This window comes from Xenopus tropicalis, chromosome 1, assembly GCF_000004195.4.
Source record: "Xenopus tropicalis strain Nigerian chromosome 1, UCB_Xtro_10.0, whole genome shotgun sequence".
In the NCBI taxonomy this organism is placed as follows: Eukaryota; Metazoa; Chordata; class Amphibia; order Anura; family Pipidae; genus Xenopus; species Xenopus tropicalis.
The window spans coordinates 103,195,335-103,216,239 of NC_030677.2; the positions used below are offsets into that span (position 1 = coordinate 103,195,335).

General features: G+C 42.8%; 1 protein-coding gene across 2 annotated transcripts in view; it reads left to right on the forward strand.

The window, feature by feature from the left end:
* Window positions 1-20,905, forward strand: part of arhgef18 (Rho/Rac guanine nucleotide exchange factor 18) — a 114,063-nt gene that overhangs the window by 76,829 nt on the left and 16,329 nt on the right. For both annotated transcript variants that reach the window (XM_031905117.1, XM_031905119.1), the window contains exons 17-23: window positions 7,584-7,709; window positions 8,340-8,457; window positions 11,855-12,100; window positions 14,010-14,086; window positions 15,075-15,253; window positions 16,043-16,134; window positions 16,283-16,471. In XM_031905117.1, the coding sequence (XP_031760977.1) occupies window positions 7,584-7,709; window positions 8,340-8,457; window positions 11,855-12,100; window positions 14,010-14,086; window positions 15,075-15,253; window positions 16,043-16,134; window positions 16,283-16,471 (1,027 nt within the window). The remainder of the gene's footprint in view (window positions 1-7,583; window positions 7,710-8,339; window positions 8,458-11,854; window positions 12,101-14,009; window positions 14,087-15,074; window positions 15,254-16,042; window positions 16,135-16,282; window positions 16,472-20,905) is intronic.

Genomic DNA, 20,905 nt, shown 5'->3' on the forward strand with positions numbered 1-20,905 from the left:
TTTATTAAAATGTGAGTTTTGAGCATAATACATAAAAATTCACCCACATTCTATTCATTCCTATGGGATTTTTAGAAGTGTATATATCAAATTGTGAACTCTACCCCACTGATAAATACAATTCTAAAAAAATGTTCTGTATAAAGCTCTAAACTCACATTTTGAGAAATCTGCCCCTAAATGTGTAGATGTGACACGAATTGTGGAAAGACCTCTTGTCTTCTAAGTCCCAAGCATTCTAGATAATAGATCCTGTACCTGTTTTATAATGTTTATAAGTCATTTCATTTGAGTAAGCCTTTAGGCTGATGTCCCATGGAGAGATTGTCGCCTGCAACAATACAAATCGCTGGTGGAAAGGCCTACGCATCACTTTGATTTTCCAAAGTTGCCTGCAGGAGGAATCTTCGCACAACTTTGGAAAACCATAATCAATGCATAAGTCTTTCCACCAGCTATTGGTATTGTTGCGAGTGGAAAGCCATTTTGGACAGGTTAGTCGCCCGCTGTAGCAGAGATCTACCACGGGTATTTAAATCTCTCCATGGGACATCAGCCTTACTGATTTTAAAAGGAACAGCTACCATTTGTAGCTTTGTTTGTGTTAATTATTATACATAGAATAAGCTGTATGCACTCACTGTTTTAATTATTTTGCAAAGTTGCTTAGCAAGGCACTACTGTAGGGGATCTGACAGGGACAGGTACATCTGGAATACCATAGAGGCACTATAGAGGTTTTTAGCATTAAATTATTTAGAAAAGATGTGAGGCAGGTATAAGTTAATAATATTTGTAACAATTTTTAGGGAAGGGAAGAACCATTGCCAGACCAAGTCTTTTTGGAACCCAAGGCTTGACACGCTATTATCCCACCACCTCTTAAAAAAAACTATACCCCCCAGAATGAATACTTAACCAACAGATAGTTTATATGTTAAGTGACCTATTAAAGAATCTTGCCACACTGAAATATATATATCAGTAAATATTGCCCTTTTACATCCTTTTCCTTGAGCCACCATTTAGTGATGGGCTGTGCGCTCCCTCAGAGATCACATGACCAGAAATAATGCAGCTCTAACTGTAACAGGAAGTAGTGTGGAAGCAAAAGACAGAACTCTGTCCATTCACTGGCTGATGTAGCCTGGCATGTATGTGTGCCTTGGCTTGTTTGTGTGCAGTGAATCCTATGATCCCAGGAGGTGGCCCTTAATTCTTAATATGGCAGTTTTCTATTTAGGAGTACCCAATAGCACATACTACTTAAAAAGTATTTTTTTAAAAAATAGTTTACTTAGATTAAGCAGGATTGTACATATGAGCTTTATGTTTATGCAATATATTTTTATAGAGACCTACATTGTTTGGGGTATAGTTTTCTTTTAACAGTGCTGGTTGTTTTGCTCATGCCGCTTCCTGCTGGCAGTTGCTGACTTGCCTCCTCCAGCACCATAGCTCACTCAGTTTTCTCCCACGAGTTGCAACCCCCACCCTGTTGCGCCCTAGGTAGTTGCCTACCCCTACCTCCTGCCCTTGGAAGAACAAATAGGCTGGTGACAGAAAATTTATATAAAGGGAGCAGAGCCACAGCTCTCTAAACTAATTAATGTTCTTACATCTGTCTGCTGAATTGATTTACATTTGCAAAGCTGCTATCTTAGGAGACCAGGCAACTATCCTTTCTAACGGTTTGTTTTTATTCAGCATTTAAATATATCATTTTACTAGGTTGTTATTCTTTTTATCTTTTATCAACAAAGAACCTGCTTTTAAACCTGTTCCCAGCACTCCCTTGTGTTTTCTAGCAAGAGGTATCTAGAAACTGTGCATTGCAATTATTCGGTTTTATGTGTGCTGCAAGGGTTGGCACACTAGTTATTTTTAATTGGTTGTTAAATGCTGATCATTAAATGGTTTTGCATCTTCCAGAATATAACTTGTGATTATTATAAAGCTGCTGCTTGGTGAATGCTCTGAGCTGGGTGGTTACCTAAGCACAGCCATGTATAATACAAGAAAAATCAGATGGTACTCTCATCCAGCAAATGTGCGGGGATGTTTTCTATTGTGTTTGTCAAGCAATATAAACTTCACTTACAATATACAGTGGTGTGAAAAACTATTTGCCCCCTTCCTGATTTCTTATTCTTTTGCATGTTTGTCACGCAAAATGTTTCTGATCATCAAACACATTTAACTATTAGTCAAAGATAACACAAGTAAACACAAAATGCAGTTTTTAAATGAGGGTTTTTATTATTTAGGGAGAAAAAAAATCCAAACCTACATGGCCCTGTGTGAAAAAGTAATTGCCCCCTGAACCTAATAACTGGTTGGGCCACCCTTAGCAGCAATAACTGCAATCAAGCGTTTGCAATAACTTGCAACGAGTCTTTTACAGCGCTCTGCAGGAATTTTGGCCCACTCATCTTTGCAGAATTGTTGTAATTCAGCTTTATTTGAGGGTTTTCTAGCATGAACCACCTTTTTAAGGTCATGCCACAACATCTCAATAGGATTCAGGTCAGGACTTTGACTAGGCCACTCCAAAGTCTTCATTTTGTTTTTCTTCAGCCATTCAGAGGTGGATTTGCTGGTGTGTTTTGGGTCATTGTCCTGCTGCAGCACCCAAGATCGCTTCAGCTTGAGTTGACGAACAGATGGCCGGACATTCTTTTTCAGGATTTTTTGGTAGACAGTAGAATTCATGGTTCCATCTATCACAGCAAGCCTTCCAGGTCCTGAAGCAGCAAAACAACCCCAGACCATCACACTACCACCACCATATTTTACTGTTGGTATGATGTTCTTTTTATGAAATGCTGTGTTACTTTTACGCCAGATGTAACGGGACACGCACCTTCCAAAAAGTTCAACTTTTGTCTCGTCGGTCCACAAGGTATTTTCCCAAAAGTCTTGGCAATCATTGAGATGTTTTTTAGCAAAATTGAGACGAGCCTTAATGTTCTTTTTGCTTAAAAGTGGTTTGCGCCTTGGAAATCTGCCATACAGGCTGTTTTTGCCCAGTCTCTTTTTTTATGGTGGAGTCGTGAACACTGACCTTAATTGAGGCAAGTGAGGCCTGCAGTTCTTTAGATGTTGTCCTGGGGTCTTTTGTGGCCTCTCGGATGAGTTGTCTCTGCGCTCTTGGGCTAATTTTGGTCGGCCGGCCACTCCTGGGAAGGTTCACCACTGTTCCATGTTTTTGCCATTTGTGGATAATGGCTCTCACTGTGGTTCGCTGGAGTCCCAAAGCTTTAGAAATGGCTTTATAACCTTTACCAGACTGATAGATCTCAATAACTTTTGTTCTCATTTGTTCCTGAATTTCTTGGCATGATGTCTAGCTTTTGAGGTGCTTTTGGTCTACTTCTCTGTGTCAGGTAGCTCCTATTTAAGTGATTTCTTGATTGAAACAGGTGTGGCAGTAATCAGGCCTGGGGGTGACTACAGAAATTGAACTCAGGTGTGATAAACCACAGTTAAGTTATTTTTTAACAAGGGGGGCAATCACTTTTTCACACAGGGCCATGTAGATTTGGAGTTTTTTTTCTCCCTTAATAATGTAAACCTTCATTTAAAAACTGCATTTTGTGTTCAATTATGTTATCTTTGACTAATAGTTAATGGTTTTTGATGAGCAGAAACATTTAAGTGTGACAAACATGCAAAAGAATAAGAAATCAGGAAATAGTTTTTCACACCACTGTATAAAATATTTTACTATTATTTCCTTCAGCTTTGTAGCAAGCAGGCAGGCACCATTTTGTGGACAATTATTAAGGCAAGCTTTGCATCTTGCTGAAATCTTGTTTCTGTGCCAGTATGGGGGGGGGACCTGATACCCATGTCTATGCACTGGTTACAAAATTAGACAGTGAGGAGGGAGGGGGAATGTGAGGAGTGCAGCAACATCTAAGGAGTTCTAAATTGAAAGTGAAAGTATCTGTCTGCCCCACCTCTATGCTTAAAGGACAAGGAAAGGCTAAGTCACTTGGAGGTGCCAAAATGTTAGCACCCCCAAGTGACTTAAATCTCTTACCTTGTACCCCGGGCTGGTGCCCGTTAGGAGAGAACAGCACCAGCCCAGGGTACCTGTAGCGAGTGCTTCCTCCTTCCTACTCGTGCTACAGCCAATTGTCCCAGACAAACGCATGCGCAGTAGAGTGAAAAGCTGACTTCTCTGTTCAAAGTTCGGCTTTTCACTCTACTGCGCATGCGAGCGCAATCGTTCAGGAAGGAGGAAGCGCTGCAGCTACCGCGGCACCAGCCCGGAGTACAAGGTAAGCGATTAAAGTCACTTGGGGGTGCCTAACATTTTGGCGCCCCCAAGTGACTTTGCCTTTCCTTCTCCTTTAAGGCTTAGAGGTTGGGTAGGCTATATATGCTTTTATAATGGGTATGGATGTGTAAAAAATGATTTTGGATTTAATGTTTAATTTGAAAGGGGCTTTTTATTACACAGCTTTTCATGCCTGGGTGACAGTTCCACTTTAAGTGTGAACACAGGGTAGGGATTTTTTATCTAGACCCAACTAAGCCTATGGGCACCTATTGAGATGTTTGAAATTAAGGTAAATACCTTTTTAAATTCACCCTCACTTATCATCTGTATTCTCATTTTAATTTTACATACCTAATCATAATTTGTGCATAGATTTCATTCACACTATAGTCCTTTCACGTGTGCCCAGGGAAAAAATGGCAGAGTAGTTTGGTTATTTTATTAAAATATCTGATGTGAATAATGTGTTATCTCTGTAAAGCGCTACAGCACTATATAAATACAGAATAATAATAACAATACATTAAAAAATATTGATTAAGCAGTACAGTAATAAGATGTCTTACCTTACTAGCCTGTTCTTTTTTTGACAGTGCTACAGGCACGTTTTCAGCTGATGTCACAAGGCAGTTTCCCTGCTGCTGGGAAAACATCCAAATACCATCCTTGCCACCTCCCATTGACTATAATGGAGGCTGTCTGACACCACTGTTAAGGTCCCCATACACGGGCCGACTATAGCTGCCGATATCGGTCCCTTGGACCTATTCGGCAGCTAATCGGCCCGTGTATGGGGAGAGCAGAGCGGCCTGGCCGACCGATATCTGGCCTGAAATTGGCCAGATCTCGATCGGCCAGGTTAGAAAATCTGGTCGGATCGGGGACCGCATCGGCTCGTTGATGCTGTCCCCGATCCGACTGCCCCATTGCCGCCCACATAATCCGATCGTTTGGCCCCAGGGCCAAACGATCGGATTATTTTTTTTTTTTTTACCTAAATGCTCCCCGATATCGCCCACCTGTAGGTGGGGATATCGGGGGAAGATCCGCTCGCTTGGCGACATCGCCAAGCGAGCGGATCTGCTCGTGTATGGCCACCTTTAGACTTGTTTTATGGCCCAAAAATGCTTTGCTTCTTTAGCAGCTATATCACAGTATTTATTTAAAACAGGTCATGTTACAGTAATCTCCACATGTGGCATTAACCTGCAGACAAGAATACCCTGACAAACAGTGTTGCTTGTGCTTTTAGGTAAAACTTTTTGCTCTGTGTGTGGGCTACTAAAACCCCAGCTGGTAGAGCTGGTGTGCTCCTGGTAACCATCTGTTGCTGATCATGCCTGAGCCAGGAGCGCTGCTGCCATAAGGTGAGTTGAGAAGCTCACCTCAGGTGTCAGCACCCAGAAAGTTAGCAGGAGCGGCAAGAAGTTGCTCCTGGTAACTTAAAGAGCCTAAATTCCAATTTTTTTAAACTAGCAAGACTAGTTATATCACATATATATAACCAGCAGTGTCTTAAATCACTTGTTCTGCAAATTAGAAAATCTGTAGTGCTGACTGTCAAGTACCTGACTACCAGCGTGGTAGATTCTATATTTGTTAATGTGTGGAGCTGTAAGGTTAAGTGCCACACGGTGCTGACCAGTCCCATAGTAGCAATCTGTGGATTCTGCCAAATGCCAAAGGGGCTGCTGTAAGATGCCATATACTGTCCTTATTTAAAGGGCCTTGGGAGGCTCTTTTGACATCTGTCTTTGAAATACCAGGGCCTATTTTAAATCCCAGTCCAGACCTGTGGCTGACTCTTAGCCTGTGTGACAATTAGGGATGCAGCGAACCCAGTTTTTCGGGTTTGGCTGAACCCCTGAATCCATCCTAAGGGATTCTGGCGAATACCAAACTGAAACCTAATTAGCATATGCTAATTAGGATCTGTAAGGGGGCAAACGTTGCTTCGTGCACAGCAAAAAAATGTTCACTTCCGTGTTCACATGGACATTTAACCCTTCCAAATCCTAATTATCATATTCTAATTAGGATTTAGTTTGATCAGGACCGTGGGTTCGCCCGAATCCTGGCTGAATACCGAACTGAATCCTGGATGAATCCCTGGTGACAATCGGGTGATCCGCTGGCCTCTGCGCGCTGTTGTGTCTGCACTGACAGGCCCTGCATTGGCCTGGGTGCAGAAACACAGAGTGTATTTCAGAGCAGGCATACATGTTTACACATTTCTGTGCTGAAATTCACTATGTGTGTTTGCACTGCCAGCGCCTGTGAGTCCAGACAGAGTTGGTCGAGGTCAGCAGATTGGCTAATTCTTGCTCTGTTAATATGCAGGCCAAGTATCAGCCCTGTGTGGCTATAGCTTAAGGGCTGCAATTTTGCATTCCTTAGGCCACAGTCATATGTGGCAATCCGTCTGCTTATCTTGTAAACTGTTTTGTGTGCATGCAAAAGCAGGCATTTTCAGGCTGAACTCCGCTCCAGTAAGGGCTCTGGTACACGGGGAGATTAGTCGCCCGCGGCAAAACTCCCTGCTCGCGGGCGACTAATCTCCCCGAGTTGCCTTCCCTCTGCCATCCCACCGGCGAACATGTAAGTCGCCGGCGGGATGGCAGACGCGGCGGCGCGATTTCGCGCAAATCGCCGAAAAAGACTCGCGAGGCTTTTTCGGCGATTTCCCGAAATCGCCTCGCCGCGTCTGCCATCCCGCCGGCGACTTACATGTTCGCCGGTGGGATGGCAGAGGGAAGGCAACTCGGGGAGATTAGTCGCCCGCGAGCAGGGAGTTTTGCCGCAGGCGACTAATCTCCCCGTGTACCAGAGCCCTTAGCTACACTCAGTGCAGCTACTTTCCATCTCTTATTTGGCTGAACGTTCTTTATACAAGCTCGCATTATATTGTGTTGTAAAAGCAATTGTGCCAGTTGTTGGGAAATGTATTAACCAAAGTTAAAATATCTCAATCCAAAGTAATCCTTTTTCTAAAGCATTATGTTGGTATTATCCATTTGGCCACCCTTAAAGGTCAAACCAATAATAAGTAATATCCACACATCTGGGTTTACCATGGATGCTCTGGTTAATTGAATTGTTATTATCCCTAAAGTGTGTGTTTTTTATGACTGTAAAGATTTCAAACACTCTTGTATATTACAAATAATTATTACATTGCTTGTAAGAGTTTTATTTTTAAATAGGGAAAAACTGTATATATCCTAAAATCCAAAACATTTGATTCATTTCATACTTCTTGGACCTCATGTTTTATGTCTATTGTGGTTCTTCTTAGTTCTCAGGTGAAAGTGGAGAGAGAATGAGGGAGAAGTATGGGATCTTTTGCAGTCAGCACAACAAGGCAGTGAGTCGTTATAAGGACCTTTTGCGGGACAGTAAGAAATTTCAAAACCTTATGAAGGTGAGTAGATGATTTGTGTGATTCTCGGGGGCACAAAGGTGCAAATAGAAAGGGTGTTTGGGTGGAGATGGGTGGTGTTCTCGCATAATGGGTCATGACTATTTCTGAAAAGGGGTATATTGTTTTCATTGTGATCATCTAGCTCCATAGAAGATATCTTTATGATCTTGCACTGCTCATTCCAGTGTGCCACAAGTAATGTCATTACTCTATGCTATAATGATTGGCACCAGATACACATATTGACATGGCTGTAATTTCCCTGAGATGATTGGAGTGGGTCAAAATGCCTGTTCTGCCATTTAACAACGGAAAACCACTGCTTCATTTCCCATTTTAGAAGTATCTGAACAAAAAAATCACAATTGATTAAATAACTCAAGTGTCAAATACCTTTCATACTGATGCTGCTCTGGTACATTTACCTTGGTAATCATGTAATCTCACAACACATAACTGCTAGACATTAAAGATGCTTAATAATGAAAAAATGTATGTTATATTTTATTCAGGGAGTAAATTATATTCTTCACCTATTGACTAACAAAAGTTTTATTCTGAATGCTCTGTATCTTTATATTTGTTAAGATGCAGGGTGTTTAACTGTATGTGCTATCTTCCTTTCTATAGAAAATTGGCAATTCTTCTATAGTAAGACGGCTGGGTGTCCAGGAGTGCATACTTTTGGTGACACAAAGGATTACAAAGTATCCAGTACTTGTAGAACGTATCATCCAGAATACAGAAGGTATTGTCTGTCCCGGTCTGCTTGCTGTGTGTTATATGTGATACTTTTCCATGGATCAGATTCATTAGATGTATTTGTAATTTCTCACACATTCTTTCATTCCCGATACCTTTTTTGTTACAGTTGCTCATTCCCTCCATCATGTTGTACTTCTTATAGGAGAAGGAAAATCTAAATCAATGGGGGGTGTCAAGTTTTGGTTACCTCCAAGTGATTGTAAACAGTTACCATTATACTCTAGGGTGGTGCTCCTGTTAGCAGAAAAGTCTACATGCCCAGGGCAGTGTGCAGCGAGCATCATAGAGCAGTCTTTTTCCTGCTCCTTCCTACTTCCAACGCATGTGCAGTAGAGCGATAAAGACTCTACTTTGTGTGTGCACCCACATAAAAAAAAAAGAAGCAGGAGAAAGATCACTCAATGAAACTAGCTAAATGTACCCAGGCCTGTGTTCTGTTAGCAAAAAAACTGAACCAGCCAGTGTACTTTCAGAGAGTTCCATGAAGCAATCTTCTTTCTATCACATTTCTCACTCTACTGTACATGCTTTGGCCCAGGGGTATTTAATATAAGTGATTATAATAAAAAGATTAGGCACCACCCAGTGGTTTGGAATTGTCTTTTAACTAAGCTCATGATGCACCAGAACGGAACATAGAAACATGAACACAAAATATAAACAACTAAGTACTCTTTGGGGCACATTTACTAATCCACGAATCCGAATCACGAATGGGAAAAAATCGTATTGGAAACGAAAATTTCGTAAGATCACAAATATCACGAAAATGCTTACGAAAAAATCGTATTAGTCACGATAATATCGTGTTGGCGATCCGAAAGTCACAAAATTTTCGTACTGAACAATTGTAAACAGCGGCAAAACCTTTCCTCCGCTCGTGCATTCGTGCTTTTGTAAATGTGCCCCTTTGTCTTGTTAGAATAATGTTTTTGTATATGTTGTTCTGCTCACTGTTTGGGAGTAATTCCTGCCCATGCTCTCAACCAAACTTGCTCCAAGTTGTTTAGGTTGGTTGGAAAACACTTGAGTACCTCAGTTCTAAATAGCATCTATTTTAGGGCAATCACATTTTCTGTTTTCTGTGGCAGTGTTTTTTTTTAGGGATCATTGTCTTTCTAAATGATGACATTTTTGCACAGTGCTTTGCTAACTCATTTTGTTTTTTGCAGTATGCCATATCTCTATATTTAGCACAATCTATACTTGTTTTAGCAAGATGCCTAGTCCTTGGTGATTGGAAAGCAGCTCCACATCACCATTAATAAGGTGTGTTTTTGAGGTGTTCGCAGTATGCCATATATATTTTAGGGCAAAAAAAAAGTTCCACCAGCACACCCTTACCTCCTCCAATAATTAGTACTCCGTGCACAGCCCAGAGAATCGGCACTCCCAGCAGGATCCAGCAAAAAAATTGACCGGCACAACGAGAAGAATGCAAGCAGGGCTTAGCCCCTACGTGTTTATTCAAAGTATAGCAGCAGTGTTTTGGGGGCGTACCCCTTCGTCAGGCAAGGTGTGTTTTTGAGGTGTTAGCAGTATGCCATATATATTTTAATGAACATTAGTTTGGTCTCTGTTTTTAAAACATTTTACCCATCACTACTTGCATTCTTAGCATTTTGGCCAAACCAGCTTTTCTTTTACATGGTTATTTTTTCATAATTGATTCTTTTTGTCCCTCTCCATTCCCTCTTGGCAAGGTCGCCAAACAAGCCCTGTTGATGAGGACTGTATCAACTTGTTGCGGTTCTCGTCTGACAGGAATCATAAACCTGATACAAACAATATAGTTTTGGAGGGCACACCACAATTACTAGAACAAAACTACTATCTTTAAAAAGGGAAAGGGTGCAACTGTGAATCTGATTCCCAAAACCACATAGGGGCAAACAGAATATCAATACAAATCAGTCAGCTACTCAATGCACACCTCTTTAATCAGAAAAAAAGGTATGTCAGCAAATGGTATGTTTAACAGAACAATTTTCACTTTTTCAATGCATAATATACATACCACCATCATTGACACCAATACTAGCGGAAATGACACGACGGAAGTGACGTCACTTGCTTTTTTGCACGCTTGAAGTACCAAATGAGGCGTTTCTTATGGGTATTTAAACATACACATAATGCCTGCACATCAGAATCCCCTTGATAAAGGAATGGGTTCCCAATGTTGGGATTTTCTCAATCCATACGTATCTGCTTTTTCTGTTTAGGCCAATTGGTGGTATGTATATTATGCATTGAAATTGTGGAAATTGTTTTGTGAACATCTACTGTATAAAGAGCATTATATGTTAAACATATCATCTGCTGTTGTTTTTTTTTTTTTATGCTTAAATAGGTGCGCATTGAGCAATTGACTGATTAGGAATCATAAACCTGCCCAATTGATATCTGCGACTGTGGTTGGGCAGGCCTATTGGTGGGCCCCATATATGGGCTGGTAATGGCCCATGTATGTCCACTTTTAATTTTGTTATGTTTGAACCATAGCCAACTGTGGAGCTGCCTCCCTGGGGGTGTGGAGCATTGGCAGTGTGGGCGGTTTAGCATTAAGGCCAGTTGAGAATTGGGGACAATGACCATTTACTATACCTAAAAACCCTGCTTGACCTCTGTTTGGGTCAGAAAACCTACGTCTTTGTCTTTAAATGTGGTAAGGAGAACCTTGACTTAAAGGTGGATCTTTAACGGGGCTAGAATTGCGATGTTTGACAAACACTGAAATTTATGTACAGTGAAGTATGGTGGTAGTACCATTTTCTGGGGCTGCGGAAGGCTTGTTTTACTCAGCTAAAAAAAGTTATGCTTGGTTGAAAGTTGATCTTTCAGCTGGACATTGATTTCAAACATAAGACCAACTACTGAAATTGTTGAAAACCAAAAGGGGAAATATCTTATAATGGTCCAGTCAAAGCCTTGATTTCAGCATAATTATTAGTCTAATTATTAGTCCTGAACATTGAGGTGCGGCCTGGAACATAAGTACCTGGAAGAATCATCTCTAAAAATGTTCAAGATGCCTGAGAGCGAGTAGAGTAACATATGGAACCATATGGATACCATGCTGTTCTGCAGCATTTAGCTATTTATCACCATTTATTCTCCACAATTAACAGTTTCAGGTTTCCTTTTTAATGGTTTACTTTTATTTTAACTTATTGTAGTTGAAGTGAATGGTCCAAATCATCATAAAAACATCAGATTCGTTGTCATGTGTTGCCCATGTGCAAATTTACCCAGAGTTTATAAATAATCTTATTTTGACTTCCTGTATTCAATGGAAACATAACATGTATGATACATAATGTTTATATTTTGCAGGGATTTTTAGTCAGAAAATATAAACCAAGATTTGTTTTTTGCAGAAGGGACAGAGGATTATGAAACGCTAACACAGGCAATTGCACTTATTAAAGACACTATTACTGATGTTGATTCCCGTGTCCATGAAAGTGAGAAAGTTCAGCGCTTGCGGGAAATTGTAAGCAAAATGGAGCTGAAGTCTTCAGGGAAGCTGAAAAATGGGACATTTAGAAAGCAGGATATTCTCCGAAGGCAATTGCTCCATGATGGGGTGCTGTACTGGAAAACTGCCTCTGGGCGTTTAAAAGGTAGGGAAATTAACTGAACAAAATTCCTTGCAAAAAAATTCTTTCACATTTAAAGTAACTGTTAAATAAAGAACAAATTACATTTTACTTTTCAATTGGTACAGGGTGGAACAAGGTGCAGATGCTAGGAGTTAAGGTTTTCCAGAAGCAGGGGTGCCAAAGGTTGCCATCCCTGTTTAGAAATAAAAAGAAGTAGTAGTATATTCTTTGCAGGACAGGCCTAGTAGAGCAAGTGCTCAAGGCAATGTGCTGAGTGACATTCTCCAGTAACAAATTGCATGAAAATATTCTAATAATGCTGTTGGTGTTTTGTTTTGTTTTTGTTTTTTTTGTAAAACAGACATGTGAAAAAATTCTAATGATGCCAATGGCTTATTTTCTGTACAGTTCTTCCAGTAAATATAAGTGTTTTTTGGCTAGGGAAACAAAACACATGGAAAAAATGCTAATAATGACATTCCTTTTTTGTTTTGTTTGCAAGGACTAAAAGGGATTTTATGAAGAGTGACAGCCTTACACATTAGCTAAAGCTACTGCCACACCAGGCTGATTCTTGGCAAATGGATAAATGCAGGCTGATAATTAGCTCCTATGCTTGCCTACAGTTGAGACTGCAACCAAAGCCACTGCAACGGGCAGGGTGAAGACACACAGTGCAGATTTCTGCACCTGAATGTGTGGGTATACATATCACCACTAACATCTGCTCTGTGTCTGCATCCAGCCCAATGCTTTGCCTCCAGATGCAGTCTCAAGGTTAGGCAAGTGTAGGGCCTGCATTTATCTGCAGACAAAGAATCAGCCTGGAGTGGCAGTAGGCTTAGGGTGAAGACAGACAAGGCGATTAGTCGCTGCAGTTTTTAAAAAAACCCAGTTGTGGCGACTAAAAAATCCAGTTGTGGCAACTAAGTGCTACGACATCTACCTACGTGCAAAATATACAAGTTGCCATTACTTTAGCTTTTGCTAAATTTGTTGCTAAATTTTATTTTAAAATAGTAGACAAGAAATATTGACTGTGCAGTTTCAAGTTCTATTATTTGTCAGGAAAGGTAGGCAACAACTTTCAAAATGTTATTATGAAAAAAAAGATACATTAGTTGCTGCGTACTGATGCTTCATCATTACGTCAACTTGTTTAGGTTTACACCTGCTTGTCTGAAACATCAGAGAGAGGAAAACTAAAGGACAAGGAAAGCTTGAGTTACCAGGGGGTGCCAATTTGTTGGATACCCCCCCCCCAGTGATTACAGCATCGTCAGCGATCTGCCGCCATCTTCCTCTAGGCAGGCATGTGAAAGACTCCCTTTTAGGAGGGAAGCTTGCTAGATGCTGTTTCAATAGTACCAGAAGCCCGAGATGTTAATTACTTATGGGCTGGCACAAGGCCGGGTTACCCGAAAGGGTCTCCCTTAGTAGACACCGGCTATCCCCAACACTAGATCGAATATGTTTGGAATAAATAAAACTGTGGAGAAGCCAGAAAAATCCATATAAAAAAGCAGGTAGAGCAGCAAAGCAGAAATTGCTAATAAGCTTGAGCACTACAATACTGTCTGTATAAAGAAGAGAATAAAAAGGATAAGTCGGCTTTAGGGATCGGATAATACATTTAGTGCTTTTTAATTGGATCTGAATAACTCTATAAATATCCATTAAAACCTCTAGGTATCTAATTACATGCACTATCTTTGATATCAGGGCAATTGCGTGGCTTTTAAATGAATATCAGACTGCGCAGTCTGAACTTTTACATTGTGCTTGCAATACCCCTTATGTAAGATCTGCAAAAAATTCATATGCAGCAGTATATATTTAATAACATAAATCTTTCCATGGTGATGGTTGCCATTTTCTTTACTCATTAGTCACTGTTTTTTTTTTTTGTTTTGTTTTTTTCGTTCTCTAGATATCCTTGCTGTTTTGCTTACTGATATTTTGCTTCTGCTGCAAGAGAAAGACCAGAAATACTCATTGTCTCCTGTGGTAAGGAAAACAGAATGGGCCACAAACATAAGATGTATTTAAATATGATGTAGTGTTAACCTGCAGTGTTAAAGGAGAAGGAAAGTTATTTTGGCATTTTATTGCCAATAGATTCGCCACATTAGTGCAAGCTAGAACGCTACATTTATTCTGCTTAAACTTTACCACACCCAAGTAAACAGCCCTAGAAGCTCCCTCCGTTTCTGAGAGAGGAAGTCTGATACCAAAGTACATGTACGCACAAATGAAGACCAGAAATCCAGTGTTTCTTTTGATAGAGGACTGCTTTTCTTAGTGCTTAGTGCAGCATTTCTGTGAGTGCTTATGGATGTGTTTACATAGACCTTCCTGATAAAGCTTTGCTGAGTTTTTACCCTTCCTTCTCCTTTAAAAGGTGTGTGTTTTTATTTCAGAATCTGTATCATAATTTATAAAAACTACAATAAATCCCAATATTACCATTTTCAGGGGACCGTGTTAAAATGGTGTGAATTTGAGAGAAAAAAATACAGTATGTCTGTATGGACCTGGGAGAAAAATGGTGTTCGTTCCAAGAAATGTAAAATCCAGGGACTTAAATTCAGGGTTCTTCTGTGCTATGCATCCATGGAAGCTGCAGTTCAGCTCTCAGACAGGATACACACAAACTTAAAAAAAATTTGGGTTGAAAACAACCAGTACTGTGACCTGCAAGTCCAATTTAAGTCAAATGGAAGTGGCGGGAACGATATTTGGCTGTTTCTTTTAATACCTGAAATACCTTGGCAGAGAAACCACTCTAGGTGACATGAACCATAGTTATTAAGTTGAAATAAACAGGGTTTAAATATCATTAATAATGAGTTGTTGCATTTCACCTTAAAAGCTGTTAAATATTGTATGCTTTTCAAGTGATTTTGCACAGAGATGTGTAGGCTGTATAACTTATTTGTGTTAATAGTGCCTTGGTAAGTATTGTGACAACTTTCCTTTATTCTTGGCCATGCAGGACAACAAAGCACCTGTGATTTCCCTTCAAAAACTGATTGTCCGGGAGGTGGCTAATGAGGAAAAAGCCATGTTCCTGATCAGTGCTTCAAACACCGGTGCAGAGATGTATGAAATACACACTAACTCCAAAGAAGAAAGGAATTTCTGGATGAATATAATTCGTGGTGCTGTAGAGAGGTAGCATTAAAGATCATTTTTTCCATTTGTTCAAGGCTTTTGTGTATTATAAAGTGAAAAGTAGAGGGTAAAAATAAAGGAAGAAACTATAGCAGCAAAAAAAAGTGTTAGTAAGGGAACCATTGCCTTTCCTGAGAGATCCATCTTGTTGTTGTATTATTGTGTATTTTTACAGCTTGGGACTGCGATTCCCAGGGCTTTTCGTAGCAAGTAAACAGGAAAAAACATGGTCTGCCCCACCGACCCAGGACCACTTACTGCTCCAGAAACTTTGGGCACCCTCCACCCCCGATTGTATCCACCAGTAAAGGTGGCCATACACAGGCAGATTCCAGCTGCCGATTGGGGGTCCTTCAGACCTATTTGACAGCTTATCTGCCCGTGTATAGAACCCCCTGATGGGCCTACCCAACCGACATCTGGCCTAATATTGGCCAGATCTCGATCAGCCAGTTGGATTTTCCCTCAAGATCGGGGACCACATCAGCTCATTGATGTGGTCTTGGTCTGATGGCGCCTATTCCCACCCAAGGGGCAAAAAATTGATTTAGCCCAATATCACCCACCTTAGGTGGGCATATCGGGAGAAGATCCGCTCATTTGGGGACATTGCAGATCGCAACGTGTATGGCCACCTTAAGGGGAATGTGGTGTACCTGGGTAGAGAGGAGTTTTAGGCTGGAGCAAGTGTCAAAAGAGTAGGAGTTACCAACACTGGTGATGTCTGCCAGTTCAAAACAGAATATTGCTTTGGTAGCACCTTGCAGCAAAAATCTATTCTCTTTGCAGTTGCCCCGTACAAGATGCAGAAATCCTCAACGAGGCAGAAGAAGAAAAGAAACTCTTTACTGAAAGAGCTGCTAAAATAAAAGAGTTTCAAGGTAATGCTATAAAGAATAAAGAATTCCTTGCTTTTTTCCAAGTCCTTTGAACAATGTATTTTATGCTTTACTCCCACCAGCTGTTGCTAAACTGCTTTCTAGTCCCTATCTCTTTTATGATAACATGTTACTACTACCACCCACACAGAGCGCCTAAATCAGAAAGACTATGTTATTGTTCAGTCCCTAAATGAGAAGTTGCAAACATGTATGGAGATGGCAGAATTATATGGCTATGAAGACCTTCCTCAGGAACCGAGGATCACCTTGCTTCCCAGAGCTGAAACTGGGGAGAACCTTGAAGGAAAAGGCATCCTACACTCAGCAGTCACAGCAGGTATATATCACCTCTCAGAAGATTAAGTATTAAAAATCTTGACCTTATATCTGGTGATTTTGTTTTCTAAAGTAAATATTTTCACCCCATGTTTCACCCAACATGCACACAATTGCCCTAGGTAACTCTGCCCTTGAATAGCACCCCCATACAATTATAAAGGTGGCCACACAGGCCGATAAAAGCTGCCAACGTTCCAAGTCGGCAGCTTATTGGCCTATGTATGTGGCCCTCAGATGTACCTAGTCAACAGATATCTGGCCGAAAATTGCTCAAATTCCTGTAGAGGTGTTAAGCGCATCAGTATGTTCATGAGATCCTCTTCCCCTACAGCCTGTATCCCTTGGAATCGGATCAATATGATATCACCCACCCCAAGGTGGGCGTATCTGGGAAATGATGGGAAGCATATTGTAATAGCAATTCCTGTTGCAGAATGCTTGGGTATTGTGCCTTAAAATTTGTTTGGAAACAACTGTTGCAGAAAAGCTCCAAATCTGTGTGTGATTTAAAGTCCGTCATGGTTATATGGGAGTTTAGAAATACTCTTAGATTAGATTTTAGAAAGCGAACAGAGCCTATGTCCAGCACAGGTGAGTACTCTGTGTATTTCTACTGGCTGCATTACTACATTCTCCTTTGTGCAATAGCACACAGGCTGACTCTGGGACTGTAGTGTTCCAAGCAAATATCTCCTGTTCTACACTTTTAAATACTACATGTCTCGTTAGGTTCTCTTCCATGACATTTCTTTCTGAGAATCACTTAACAAAATATGATTTTCTCCACCGTCTGCTTGGGGGACACAGGAACAGTGGGGTATAGCTGGTACCACTAGGAGGCAGGACACAACAAAAAAGAACAGTTTGGCTCCTCCTCCACTGGCTATACCCCCAGCAGGCGGAACCTAGGTCAGTTTTTGTTGTGTCCTCAGGAGGTTAGGACGTTTTTATTATTTTCTCTTCAATTTAAGTCTGCTAATTGACTTAGGGGGTAGTCAAGACCCTTACACTGAGTAGGAGGCCTCCCCCTGACACCCTCCTACGTCGGATTGTCTCCGGGGCACCAGTACTAATACTGTTTTTTCCCAGCTCCTTCATCTCTACTTCCTCATTACAGGAAGTGAGCCAGCTGCCCAACGACAAGGAAGGATCCTGTGAAGTGGAACTGGTCTCTTAAGGTACCGGGACTTCCCTTCCCAACCCCACTCCCCCTCTACACCTGCCTCTGGGTTATCAAGCCCCTGCTCACCCCACAACAGACCTGAGAGCAGAGACCCTGACAGCATCGGATGCGCAGCGGCACATAGTTTTTCCACTAGCCGTTCCCCCCGCCCGCTCCGCTTGTAACGGCAATGCGGAACGCACTAGTGGGGACGCCGCCATTCAAAACTGGCGCCACTTCTCGCGCCCTTTCCTACCTCGCGCCACTTCCGCTGCAACCCGGAAGTGCGGCCATCTTGCGCCACTCGTGTGTGAAGCAGTCTCTCACAACCGCGCTCCCCACCTAACGAAACCACTGCTACCTAGCTGAAGGGTTCACCGCTTCCTCCAGCTACTGCTCCTACGGGAATCCTTGTTCCTGGCGCAGGGGATGGTGACAGCACAGCCGTCGCAGAGTCACCTCAGGTCAGAGGGGTTAGCTGCTGCCACTACAGCAGACACCTTGGGGGCTCTCTATTCTCCCCTTCGCTCCACTCTCCTGCCCTCCTCCCACAGGTCAGCTGTTTAGAGCAGTCGCATTATTTTATATATATATATATATATATATATATATATATATATAAAACAGTCCACACGACAGCACCACACTCCAAAATCCGCTGCTCTGCAGCTGCCCCTGTGCACGGAATATCATATAAATATCAAAATAAAACAGCCAGCACCAAGGGTCTTTGTGTTTCAAAAAATCTCTTGTGTATTATAATTGCATGTACAACCGACGTTTCGGTCCCCTGGAAAAAGGTCCCAAAAGGGACCGAAACGTCAGTTGTACATGCAATTATAATACACAAGAGATTTTTTGAAACACAAAGACCCTTGGTGCTGGCTGTTTTATTTTGATTATATATATATATATATATATATATATATATATATATATATATATATATATAATTATTATTCTTGACTGATCCTATCATAGCGCTACGCGCCTTTACCTCCGCAGCCCCTCATCATGTCTGAGGGTTCTAGCAATAGCCTTTTTTTCAGGGGCGCGACTTCAGCGCAAGTTTTTAGCCTGTGCCAAGTGTCGCAAGTGTCTCCCTGCCGGTCACAAAGACCCTATTTGTGCCTCTTGCAAACCGCGGGAGCAAGATCCGGAACTCCCAGGACCTGCTCCCCCTCCAGTGAACCAAACAGGACAGGAGGAATCCCCAGCCTCTGTGGTACCACCCCAGTCCGAAACACAACCCATACCCGCGTGGGCTTCTCAGTTAGCCACAGGCATCCCGCTACTGGCCTCCTCACTGGACAAGCTCCTTTCACGGCTAGACAACCCTAAGGCTAAATCCTCCAAGCGCAGGGCTCCATCTCCTTCGGACGAGGAGAGTGAGGACTACTCCAGAGCTCCCTCTCCCATACTCCCGGAACCCAACCTCTCGGAGGGTGAATTGTCTGGCTCATCCGACCAAGAGGGGAACAAACCATCCAAGCACTCCTTCGAAGCAGTAGACACTCTCATCTCATCTGTCCTTGAGACTCTACACCTGCAGGAGCCCGAAACCACCCCTGACTCCGCCAAAGCACTCTTCAAGAGGCATAACAAGTCCTCTCCTGTGTTCCCTACACATTCCCAGCTGGATCAAATCATCCAACAGGAATGGGACAAGCCAGAGAGGCGCTTTCAAGTAAATCGCAGATTCTCAAAACTGTATCCCTTCTCCACAGACCTTATCGAGAAATGGTCTTCCCCTCCCTCAGTGGATGCTCCGGTATCCCGCCTATCCAAGACCACAGCCCTTCCAGTTCCTGATGCTTCCTCCTTCAAGGACGCTATGGACAAGAAGATGGAGAGTCTCCTCCGCTCCGCCTTTGCGGCCTCGGGCACCTCCCTCCGTCCAATACTGGCCACAGCATGGGTCAGCAGAGCTATACAGTCCTGGGTGGACTCACTACTCAGGGACCCCTCGCCACGAACTCTCCCTACAGGCCACCCAAATCAAGGAAGCAAACGACTACATCTGCGAGGCATCACTAGACGCGGCACAACTGGCCAGCCGTTCCTCCGCTCTGGCGGTAGCGGCCCGCCGCTCCCTCTGGATGAAATTATGGTCAGCAGACTTCTCTTCCAAAAAGTCCTTAACCTCTCTCCCATTCAAGGGCAACCTCCTCTTCGGACCGGACCTTGACAAGCTTATCAGCCAAGCCACAGGGGGTAAGAGCACTTTACTCCCACAACCAAAGGCCCGCGCACCCTTTCTCAGGGGAAGGTTTTTTCGTGGCTCACACAGCAAACACACAAGATCTTACCCCGCACGCCAGTCGACATCGGGCAAGAGCCGCTTCGGGAATAAACATAGGGCACCCTGGCAAGGCAGAAAGCCCTTCACCAAGCCTACCGACAAATCCCCCTCAGCGTGACTATGCACTCCTTCCCCCAGGCCACATAGCCCTAGGAGGAAGACTTCGACACTTCTCCAATGCCTGGCTCACCCTCACTCAAGACACATGGGCTCACAGAATCGTGTCCTCCGGTTATCAAATAGAATTCGTGTCCCCCCCACCATGCCGATTCTTCATGTCCTGACTGCCACAGGAACCGACCAAACGCAAGGCCTTCCAGGACGTGATCGCAAAACTCCTAACCACGGAAGTGATCACCCCCGTCCCTCAAGGCGAACGATTCAAGGGATTCTACTCAAACCTTTTTCGTAGTTCCCAAAAAGGACGGCTCAGTACGCCCAGTCCTCGACCTCAAGGAACTCAACAAAATTATCCGTCCTCGGAGGTTCAAGATGGAGTCCCTCAGGTCAGTCGTCACAGCGATGTTCCTGGCATTGTTACAGGGCCGGGCAGCCCAAGGACAATGGGCCCCGGACGAAAAGACATTCCCGATCAATATCCTGGAGATCAGGGCAATCCGACTCGGCCTACGCCACTGGCAACACGAGCTGACAGGAAAGGCGGTGAAGGTTCAATCGGACAACTCCACGACAGTGGCGTACATCAATCACCAAGGGGGCACGAGGAGCAGAGCAGCGCTAAACGAAGTCAAACTAATCTTTCGCTGGGCGGAGAACAACCAGACCCAACTGTCGGCCATCTATATCCCAGGCCTCCTGAACTGGGAGGCGGACTTCCTCAGCCGGCAGTCTCTAGACCCAAACGAGTGGTCGCTAAAAGAAGAAGTCTTCCACGACATAACGTCAAAGTGGGGAGTCCTGGACGTAGACCTGATGGCCTCAAGACAAAACAGGAAGGTCCCAAACTT